Below are 11,219 nucleotides of genomic sequence, written 5' to 3'. Positions count from 1 at the left end.
ATTGAATAGCAATTCTTGCTTTTGCTTGTTTAAATTTAATTTCATTAATCCATAAAAATATGGAAATTATAGAACACCCATCAACCTAACATATAATTCTATTAGAAGACAATTGTTTAAAACCATCCAAACAACAATGTCAACTTTCATTGTTGATTTGGTTATGACTTTGCTGTTACTGTTGAATGTTGTGTCTGAATATATTAGGTTTAAAATAGTTTTAAAAATACAAACAGAAACTCCCCGTATTCACAGAATAGGCATGAAAAGGCAAATATTTCAAAAACAAAAAAACACTCCAAAGAACTGCTGAATTTATTTCTCTGCTGATAAGCTAATCATTTAATCAACTAATAATTTCTGCCCAATAACGTCCTTCCTCTTGTACTGGACACACTTTAAAACTGAACATGCACTGTCACTGTAATTTTTTCTGCATGTTACTGATATCCACAAACTAAAAACACAGCTCTTCCGACTTTACCTTGAATAGGAGAACTTTAGTAGCGCTTATAATGGCACTTACTTTTAGCACTTTGAGGTTTGGCTTTCTTGAAGAAATTGTATTTTCTTGATTCTTGTTGTTCTGGATTTTGCACCCTCATGGTTGAAATGTACTTATTGTAAGTCGCTTTGGATAAAAAAGCGTCAGCTAAATGTAATGTAATGTAATCCAAAAACCTTACAAAGACATTTGTAAGAGTCAAGTTAAATTGAGTCAAGAAGAAGAAGATTTCGACTTTAAATAAAATACAAATGAATAAAACAAGACCTCTGAAAATGTCTTCTTTGACTCTTGGAAACCCTATTTCCTACTTCATGTCATTTAAAGACCAAATGAATAACTAAAAAAAAAAAACAATTGTTAATGCACAAAGAATTAATGTTTGCTAGCTTTTGTAGGACTGTTAAATGCTCACAATGGCCACATGATGGCGGCCGAGGTAAATCCTTGTGGAGCTGGATACTCATGATCTGCTCTTCTTTTTATGCATTGGCAAGTAGCTCTCGTTTATTTCTATCAATTCCTTCTCATCCATTAAGCATATTTGAGTGACCTTTAACAGCCTGTTCCTAAAGGTCATTCCGTGATATGGTAATAAAGCTTTGAGATTGCATCCTATTTATTGCATAAGGAGGAAAAACACAGCTAATGTCCTATTTGACTCTTCAAATTGTTTATCGATTGAAGACTACCAACTGAACAGAGTTAAACAGCATGACGAATTTACTGGCTCAAAATATAAAGAAAAAAAAATTCCATTGTCAAAGGAACAGAAAACATAAACAGGGCCATTCAAGATAATTGTAAATACAGTCAGTTATAAGGTTATCACATTGTAAACTTTCATCAACTATGCTGCTTAAAGAAATCTGGGAGGAGACCAGAAATATGTCTCGGTAATATAAGTAAAATAATATCTTCCTTTTAATTGTAATCTGAATTTTAACACTATAAAACTGTATCAACAATGTAAAGTTCACACCGTTTAGCAGGGTTGACTGATGTTGACTGTCCTGTAAATGTCTCTGTTAGCATGAAGGTCAGGCTTTGTGCAAGTTTTAATGAGTGAGAGTTGTAAAGTAAGAACTACTGTACAACCACAGAGAAAAAGTTAAAATAGAGAGGCATACTTTTTGTACCTCTAATATCTCTACTGTTCAAGACGATAGACAGCTTTCCAATCCAAGTTCCCTCCCCATTCCCCCCTCTCTCTCTCTCACACTTCGCAAGTCAGTCAGAAACTCCCCTGTTCCTCAACATGCAATAAGTTTCCAGAACAGAAGCTCCTCCCTATCAGCACATCTGGAACAATGTAAGAGCACGGGGGCAAATACCAACACTCTGCTCGACTGTTGTGTCACTGGAACGACCAATATAAAGTAATACAATTCAGATTTGGACGAGGACCTACTTTTCTCTTGCAGAATAAAAGCAAAGTTACTCCATCTAACTTTGGACTGCTGGTTTCCTGAACATACAAACACCACTCTGCTCTGGGAGTCAAACTTCACCGTGCCCATCATCACCGACCAGCAGACAGCACCTACCTAACTGCAGGTAAGTAATATTAATATATCAACGACTACTTCCTGCTTTTTTGTTTGTTTCAGACATCTAATCTGCCGATGCATGATTTTCCTCCGTAGGTGGATTTAGAGATGAAAGAGTGAAAGGGAGTGAGCAGTACAATAGTAACATAATGTGGAATACTAATGTCCAACATAAACTATAGAATAGTAAACTCCTACTGAAACTCGTACTTATAATAATCTGTCAGAATCATGCAGATGTCTCATGCTGTCACATCAGATTCATAAACACACTTCCTGATTTGTAGGAGTTTACACGCCTTACCTTTCCCTCGCTCTTTTTTACAAAAGAATTCTTCTATAATCGTCTGTGTTCCTACATGTCTAAGTTTGCAGTGCCACCACTATCAACATGCACCACATTTCATCTTAACAATACTAATAATTTGCACACTTTTTAATGGAAAAAAAAAAACATTTAGCCTGTAAGAGAATCCCATTCTCTCACTTCTCTATGTATTTGCATCTATGGTCATACTGATGGCTGCCAATCATCAGTCCTGCCAATCTTGCCATGGACAGGACTGATGATGTCGTCATAACAAGCCAAAGCTGCCCTCATCTGTACAAATCGGAATAAATATTGACCAAATTCCAAATTCTTCACCTGTTCTTTCCTCACCTTATTATGCTCGATCCCGGAGCTGGGAGCTGGAGTCATTTTGCATCCTGACACTCATCTCATGTCCAAGCTTTAAACCTCTTCTTCTGCTCTTCACTCATTGTCTCATATTCCTTTAAAATGACACAAAAGGGTTAAAAAGTTATTTGAAACCTCTGACTTACCACTTCAAGTCATATTTTCCTAGCTGAGCTGCTGGAAAGCTCTCAAATGCTACTTTTCTATCGCTGCCAGATACAAGACCATTCCTGACATTTCTGTTTTTACTGGCATGGAGTGACGACTGTTAAATACACAAACCTTTACATGACAAAACCCCCAAATTACTAGCTGCTGTCTGTGTGGTTGTTAATATGAATATTCTCCTGCGAAACATTTCGAACTTTGACTTTCGTTCACGTTTCACATCCTGTACTCCTCAACTTCACCTTTCTCACTTCCGCCTTCTGTGGCTTTGCTTGCTGTCAGTTTGTGATTTCTATGACTGACCCTGAACCTACAACTACAACATAATTAAAAAAGAAAAGACAGAAATCAGTGATGATCGAGCGAGAACAACAAACTGATTAATTAACAACATTTGTATATGGTATGTGAAGGATAAGCTACAAAAACACCTTAATACTATATGAAAATCCTGACAAATTTGTGTTAAACTCTTAAGAGTCGTATAAATATTTTATACCGAACACTAATCTATATATTGAATCTATCATTCACATAGAATCCCATTTACAACCCAGAAAATATGCTAAGAAAACTGCATGAATTCTTCTTCACAGTCACTTATTCCCATTGCTGTCTGGCTTTTAACCCTCCAAAATTAGATTGAAACAGTCTGTGCTTACAACGACGGAAAGGCACAGCAGCAGCCAGACACAAACCAATCCTACTTAACTCTGACCTATGATTCAATATCATAAAATGAGCTCATGTTCACTTCAAGTGCCATTCTGTTAACAGCAGTCAATAAATTGCGTTTCATTTGCGGGTGTTATATTTTCATTTTTAAATTAATATAGAGAGAGAGACACACTGTGGTATTGGCCGGTTTGTCTGGGTGAGTTACAAGATCAAGATGAATCTATTTCAATTTGCTTTAAAAAAAAAAAAAAAAAAAGACAGGAAATGTGTTCAGGGGTGATAGGAAATGGCCTAGCAACTTTTATCCTCTGCTCTGCGGGCACATCTCCACCCTGTGACCACTAGAAGAAAAAAAAAAGAGCTGAATTTGCTGCAGACCCAGCTTCTTATTGAACATACAGTACTTCATGGCTGAAGAACATAGACTAAGAGGGGCAGGGTGGACAAGTGATGTCGAGCGAGAGTAGATGGTGTGAGCCATGGGCAGGGAGGTGGGTGAGTTTAGGCCGTCAGGAATGTGGAGGTGGAAACGCGAGAACGGACAGGGAGGGTCGTGCTGGGAAACACACTGGGTAGAAACCGGCAGTGCCAGAGTCTTTCACCAACCACCGACTTTAAAACTCTTCAGAAAGTCACACTTTTCACATGACTTCCACACCGTCCAGTTGGCCTTTAACAAAAAAGGAATTCTGCTTTTTGTTTTCCCAGTGCTGGCTTGCTTTCTTCTTCACAGAAACCACAGAGAACTGTCTGGAATTAAATTACAGTCTCTGGCTCGGGCTTGACAAATCCAGAATTATAGGAAGCCAAATATGGATGTTTAACAGGGTTTCTTACAAGAAAAATTATTGTATTTGAGTTTGCTTGAAGGAATTTATAAGTCCACTGATCCATTTGTTGTTCTATTGAAGTCTCACTTCCTCAAATTAATTAAAGGCCTTTAAAAGAAACAGGTCAAAAACGTCCTTCAAATTTTTTTTTCCTCTTGTCCCTTAGTCTCTTTGCAGTTTTTCATTCTTCACCATCTTCTTCACCATCAGTCTTCCTCTCTGAAATGTAGCTCAGTGTTTCTGAGTTTGGCACATTTCTCTTTGTTATGGTTTGGAATCTATACAGACTCACAGGCAATTAAGAATTGGAAAAATAAAAAAGTTCACAAGTGTTATTCCCATCAGACTGATGACAATGTCTGTGTTCACGTTGCTTGCATTACTAAAGGATGCCATTAGGAGGAGGAAACAAGTGTGGCCGCTGTTCGAAGACCGTTTACTTTGCAGAAGAGGTACTCTGTGATGGGCGGAGCTTCCACAAGTCCTGCTTCCTGTGCAGTGAGTTAATCATTTGCTGTTTCCTGTGATTGTTAGTGTGGAGACTAGTGAACTTCTGACACTTGTTACTTGCCATTTTATCTACAAATAATTGTAACCTGATGTAAAATGTTGCTCATGGTGGTCTTAAAAGAAAAGCGTAAACAATACATATATGGGGAAAAATGCTGTGAAGTACAGTCTGCTATAACGATGGTGAAAGTATGATTGCAATGCATTTTCATCTGCGGAGTATTTTTTGTTGTGGATATTGAGTCTCGGGTTGACTGCCTCCTCCTTCTCGCTACATGTCCAGCAGAAAGTCTGTAAACATTAACAACAGAGTGCGGGACAGCTATGGGTATAATACCACAGACTGTTAGCCAATTAAAATTGAAAGACGGCTTTCCCCCATTTCATTGACTTTTTGAATTGCTGACTGAGGCATTATGGTTGCGAATTATATCCAGCCTCAAAAGGGAGTCAGACTCCTACTAAGCCTACTAAATTAGACCAACTATGTTCCTGCTTTGTAATCAAACATTCCTGTGATGGAATTCAGATGAGAGCATTTTTCTTCAATAGAACTGTTCCATAAAAGGAAAGGGTCAGGATGCATGAATGTGCTCAACAACATGTTATGCAAAACAATAACATAAGTGTGTGTGTGTGTGTGTGTGTGTGTGTGTGTGTGTGTGTGTGTGTGTGTGTGTGTGTGTCTGTCTGTCTCGTACAGTGGTGTGTAAGAAGAACCTGGACAGCACAACTGTTGCTGTTCATATGGATGAAATCTACTGCAAGGCCTGCTACGGCAAGAAGTACGGGCCAAAGGGCTACGGTTATGGCCAGGGAGCAGGGACCCTCAGCACGGACAGAGGAGAGTCCCTGGGTATTACACTCGAAGAGTGAGTAATACAGAAACACACATGCTTCTTGATTTTTGAGGCCCTTCATCCACATTTTTCTCCCGTTTCCCCATCAGACCTGCTTCGCATCGTCCCACCACCAACCCAAACCCATCGAAGCTGGCTCAGAAGTTTGGAGGGTCAGACAAGTGCCCTCGCTGTGGCAAAGCTGTCTATGCTGCGGAGAAAGTGATTGGAGCTGGGAGTGTAAGAAAAAAAACACACAAAAAAACACTTGCACACACAGGCATAAACAAATACACCCCTTTTAAAATAGATCTTCTTTCTATCTACAGGCTTGGCATAAAATTGGATGTTTCACCTGTGCCACATGTGGGAAGAGCCTTGAGTCGACCACACTAGCTGACAAGGATGGAGAAATCTACTGCAAAGGTAAAACTTCTCTGTCTGCCGGAGAAGACAGAACAGCAAACACCGCACAGCTGTACATTCACAGAAAAATCCTGAACATGACAATGTCATGTCAGGTTAATGTCTGGTTGTCGTAACTAACACAATACACAGGGCTCCAACTGTGGTTCCATTCACAACCACTAAACTGCTTCAGCATATCAGCCCTAGAATGTAAACTATATATTCTATGGAACACTTTAATTAATTGCAATTAAACTGTTGAATAAGTGCCACACGTTTTTGTTTTTTTTAGGCTCAGGCTGCATATGTCTGAAAGAGATATTATATGGGTGATGCATCATGAAATGTTAATGTCATCACTAAAATTGCATAACTTGAGCTTAGGGGTGAAACGACTGGAAGCAATATCTGTCTTCGATGAAACTTTTGGTAAGAATATGAACTGCTACTTGCATTAGTGGGCTGTGACTGTGGGTAAATGAGTTGTAATAAACACAAGAATACAGCAGAAGGCCCATTAACACTGAGGAATATCCTGCAGACAAAATATAACAAAATGCAGCTGAAATGCCAATAAAACTCCTTTAAAGTTTTGTGTGTTTGAGAACATAGTGGCTGTTTTGTTTTGTTTTGCTTTGCTACAAAATACAATATTATTTAAGTACACATCTCTCACAAGGCATGCAGTGCAGCTGTTACCTAAACAATGGTGAGAACACATGTAAAAAAAAAAAAATCAAACAAAACAAAAAGAGGAAAAAGTTCAGGTTGAAATGGAGCTAACCAAAGCTTATTTAGCTACAGAGGCACCAGTCGGGGACCGGGTCTGAAGGATGTGTTATGTTGACACCAATGTGCGGAGTTTTAAAACATTACCTTTGTTTCCAACAGGATGTTATGGCAAAAACTTTGGTCCCAAGGGATTCGGGTACGGACTGGGCGCCGGGGCGCTGGCACACACCCAGTAGAGCCCACTGGGTCCTCAGGTGGCAGCTTTCCACATTGCTGCACTACTGTCTTCTTCCTGCAGAGGGCAGGCTGCTGCAGTCTGTTAATCCCAATAGGTCAGAGGTGATTACTAGTGCAGTTCCAGTCAACCACAATATACACCCACCACACTTTAAACTGCAACATTACATATCTATTTAAAGCTTGTATTCATGATTCGCACTCTGCTTTCTTCCTCTTATTGTCAGGTTGTCTTTCCCTCGTAAAATGCAACCTAAATATCACAATAAACACCAAGTTATCTATTATCCACAGTAAATGCTCCTTGTTTATGGCATTCTTTCCAAAGTGCATGATAATAATAAAACAAATGGAAATATAATGATTTTGGTGGGTCTTTTAATAGGTACCAAAACATTACATAAGAACCTGTGAAACTCTCCCTCTCTTTGTGTCTGTGTGTGTATAAGGAAGTAAAGCAGCTTCAAGGGTGACGTTCTATGTTTAAGTTTCAAGAAATGACAAGTACATTGTATCCATTCTCCTCATAACATCACAATGACACACCGAGCACTGCGGGGGAGTCTAGGATCTTGTTACTCCACCCAGAAAACTCCTGTGAAAAGGTGATGAACGTCATGATGAATTTAAGTGGCATAATGAAACATTCCCTCGTAAGGTTAGATGCAGTCAAATGAAGGCTCAGAGGAATCGGCAGAGTTTTGAAGTTTGTTGTAAAAAAAAAAAAAAATGCCGTGACCAGATTTTGCCAGTTATTTTGGCATATGTAACTCTTGTTTATGTATAAAATATATAAAATGATAGCCCTGGAAGAGGAAATACTGGCCCCCACTCCACAATTGCAAATGCCTAGAATAGGCCTCATGATCAGTAATTGACCGATTATCTGTTCAGCAAAAACGTTTCTTTCTCACTCATACAGTCTATTCTCATAAACTTGCACATTACATTTCACCTCTTCATCCCAATCTCAGCCTCCCACTCACATTCCAGCTCCCAAGGAGATAAGTTTCAGCAACTTAAACTGTTTTTTGAAATGTAAAAGAACATCTAAATGTGATTTCATGAACTTATTTTTAAGTTTTTCTTCTATACTAGCAGGTATGGTAGTGTGGTGGGTTTATCTAAACACGTGCACTGTCACCCAAGTGGGAGGTGCACAGCTTAAAAATACCTACCGGAATTTCTGTTAACTCTCAAACACTACACAGTGCTGTAAAACCCAACTGTCTACGTGCACTCAGTTAACGCTCTTTGTGTGCATTTCGCTTGCGCCGGCGGGCGCATAGACACGCAGTCGAGCAGGGAATTTCATAAACAGCCCGGATCTCCTCGTGCCGTCACTGGAGAGGAGGCGGGGTGCGAGCTGGAGGAGGAGACGGTCCTCACAGGAGCCGGGCATGTTCAAACATATCCAGGCAAACAAGCCTGCCAGCCTCCACCGTCCTGTCATTGCGCACAGATTGGTCGTATTCGCAAAGTGTGGTCGCTTTTGTTAGGATATCATTAATTCCATTAGCGCCCTGAGGAACACGTGACGGATAGACTATTATAAAATGGTTCTTTAATTAATTCACCTTGAGACTACTACGTTGCTTCAGTTCAGTCTCTTTCTGGGGACTTTGGCTCATTGTGGCCATGTCTTTCCCGGCCAAAGTGATGAGAGACGGGCTGCTGGAGAAGCGGAGCAGCGGGCTCCTCCAGCTGTGGAAGAAGAAACGCTGCGTGCTCAACGAGGAAGGGCTGCGCTTACACAACTGCAAAGGCGGCGGGGCAGGTGATGCTCCGGGTTCGGCGTGGAGCTCCAAAGCCAAAGAGCTCCTCTTTGAGCGCATGGCCACGGTGGACTGTGTGGAGTACAAGCGGGGGCTGGTGTACTTCACCGTGGTCATGGCGACGGGCAAGGAAATTGACTTTCGGTGTCCGCAGGAGGGCACGGCGTGGAACGCGGAGATTGCCTTGGCACTGGTGCGCTATAAGAACCTGCAAGCTGTGCAGACCGCCAGGAACCGGCACCTGTACACAGCGCACCTGGGGAGCACCGGGGAGGATGAGGACCTGTGACTTGGTGAACGTAAGTGAGATGAAATAGACCTCAAGACATGTCCCATTGGGTTGAGCATGCTCTTTTATATTATTTAGGTTTAAATATTGGTTTGTTTGGGGTTTGACAGTGAATTCCAAGCCAATGCGTCAGTTGAACACCTGGTAAAGGCACAAATATATCACAAATTGCTGTCTTATTTCCTCCTAAAAGATGTTTGACGGTGAACACCTAAAAGTCTCCAAACACTTCAGCAGCTGATATACCAGTTTGTCTCTTCTGTGGTCGACAAGGTGCTAATCATTGGAACAAGTTGGTGCAGTGATTGGATGGAATGAAAACATCCAGACTCTCGGGGATGAGGCGGCACATGGCTGAGAAGCACTCAAGCCTCGAGTTAAGCTCATGCTGAAGGCTATTTACAAGCACCACTTCAGTGTGTAGATGTTCCACTGAGTCTGAGTCATCAGTGTTTCCTTACACTGGTCATCTGCCTCCTCTGCACCTCAGTCTTTAGGACCCAAACCACTCTCACTTGAGGACATAATTACAATGCAATGTGAGCCTCCAAAATAACATCTGCCTGCCTCTCCCTCACCAGGCAGTCAAGTATTTTTAAACACACACACAGTCTCATGTATTTGGTTGACATGAAGACAGTTGGACATTTGGTCTGACAAGAGCTTCGTCTCCCATGAATCTTTTCAATGTTTTAATATTTAGGGCGGAATCAGTGCCATCTTATGACTACAGAGTTATTTACTGAAACTGGTCACTGAGATCTCAAGTGTTCATGAACTGTGTTTGTACGTCTGAACTATGAGCTCACAGTCCAGGAATCCACAGCGATGCTTCCTTAAGAGAGCTGCAGTAGTCAAGTGCCGAAATTAACTTAGTAGCTATGGTAACAGTGTAATATAGCTCACTACAAATGTACTTTGTAGAACACGTTTAGTCACCTCAGTGGTGACCATATCTGTTAATTAATAAATTAATATTAAAAATATTCCCTTTCTTTTTTTTTCAGCCTTCATACATTCTGGAAGTGAACCAATCAGATGGGAGAAGGGTTGAGCGCACCAGATCCTTGGGCTTGATCATGTGATGCACAGCATGATGGGATATACATTAAAGCCATCAGTGAGAATATGGATCAAATGACTGAGAACAAGTGTCACAGACACACTTCTTGTATTCTCTCATGAAGTTATTCAAGCCGTCATACAAAGTCTAAGAATCCGATATACTTCCACCATGGATAAGAGCTTTTTTTTCAGTCATGACCTCATCGTTTGAGGTTGATATGGAGACTCCAGCATGAGGAAAAGACGCTTTTGGAGGGGGAAAAAAAAAAAAAAACTGGCGCTACGGCACCGTTTACCCCTTTGTGCCTTGATGTTTCAAAAATAGCTTCTATTTTGAACATCATTTTTCCGTCATTTTTGACACTGCTGAAACAGGACTCGCTTTGTTCCAAGCTTTGGTTTTGTTTGGCTTAAGCTAGAATCACATCACGTGCTTGGAAAACTTTTGTTAGATCTGCATGTTATTCTAATGCTGAACATTAAGTATTTTGTTCATTGTATTTATATACCATGTACAGTATTACAATAATAAACAAAAATAAAAAACATTTTTGTAACCTTGATGCGCTGACATTTGTCACTCGAGTTTCTATTTTTGAACAATGCTTCAGTTTTCAACACTGGGACATATAATATTTATCAGTAAACCCTCTGCTGCAATTTGTATTGGGTTTAGACCATTAACTGCTAAGCTTATTTGTTTCCAGTTGTGTTGTAACCTTGTTGTTATAGCCTCTGGAAAATGCACACACCCCAGACATGGATGGATGGACGGACAGACAAACGAACGCACACACACACACAGAGAGAGAGAGAGAGAGAGAGAGAGACTGCGGCATTGCTCCCGTGCTATTGCGTGTATTCTTAAGTCAGGACACCTTTTGTTCTTGAGCGGTGTGGAAGACTAATGAGAAACACGGTGAGCCTGAGGCATGTGCACACAAACATCCACCC

General features: G+C 40.5%; 2 protein-coding genes across 2 annotated transcripts; both read left to right on the top strand.

The window, feature by feature from the left end:
- Positions 1 to 1,815: 1,815 nt before the first annotated feature.
- On the top strand, positions 1,816 to 7,497 carry csrp1a (cysteine and glycine-rich protein 1a). Its single transcript, XM_069688245.1, has 6 exons — positions 1,816 to 2,062; positions 4,799 to 4,908; positions 5,624 to 5,792; positions 5,870 to 5,999; positions 6,089 to 6,185; positions 7,059 to 7,497. Exons 2-6 carry the CDS (start codon positions 4,800 to 4,802, stop codon positions 7,133 to 7,135), a joined length of 582 nt encoding a protein of 193 aa, XP_069544346.1. The 5' UTR covers positions 1,816 to 2,062; position 4,799; the 3' UTR covers positions 7,136 to 7,497.
- A 1,000-nt stretch (positions 7,498 to 8,497) lies between these two features.
- Positions 8,498 to 10,813, top strand: phlda3 (pleckstrin homology-like domain, family A, member 3). Its single transcript, XM_069689135.1, has 2 exons — positions 8,498 to 9,210; positions 10,208 to 10,813. The coding sequence occupies exon 1, from the start codon at positions 8,775 to 8,777 to the stop codon at positions 9,198 to 9,200; it is 426 nt and encodes a 141-aa protein (XP_069545236.1). The 5' UTR covers positions 8,498 to 8,774; the 3' UTR covers positions 9,201 to 9,210; positions 10,208 to 10,813.
- Positions 10,814 to 11,219: the final 406 nt, after the last annotated feature.

Source organism: Brachyistius frenatus, unplaced genomic scaffold, assembly GCF_029030835.1.
Source record: "Brachyistius frenatus isolate BFR_SWC_R1_liver_20210118 unplaced genomic scaffold, ASM2903083v1 Contig_6, whole genome shotgun sequence".
Classification (NCBI taxonomy): domain Eukaryota; kingdom Metazoa; phylum Chordata; class Actinopteri; family Embiotocidae; genus Brachyistius; species Brachyistius frenatus.
The sequence above is the reverse complement of the archived record's forward strand: the minus strand, read 5'-3'. Positions and strand labels throughout refer to the sequence as shown.

Bases quoted from the DNA above. Each gene is read 5' to 3' on its own strand.
- csrp1a (XM_069688245.1), top strand. From the start codon at position 4,800: ATGCCATTAGGAGGAGGAAACAAGTGTGGCCGCTGTTCGAAGACCGTT. The intron at 4,909-5,623 runs GTGAGTTAATCA...TGTCTCGTACAG, and splicing joins CAAGTCCTGCTTCCTGTGCA to TGGTGTGTAAGAAGAACCTG. The intron at 6,186-7,058 runs GTAAAACTTCTC...TGTTTCCAACAG, and splicing joins TGGAGAAATCTACTGCAAAG to GATGTTATGGCAAAAACTTT.
- phlda3 (XM_069689135.1), top strand. From the start codon at position 8,775: ATGTCTTTCCCGGCCAAAGTGATGAGAGACGGGCTGCTGGAGAAGCGG.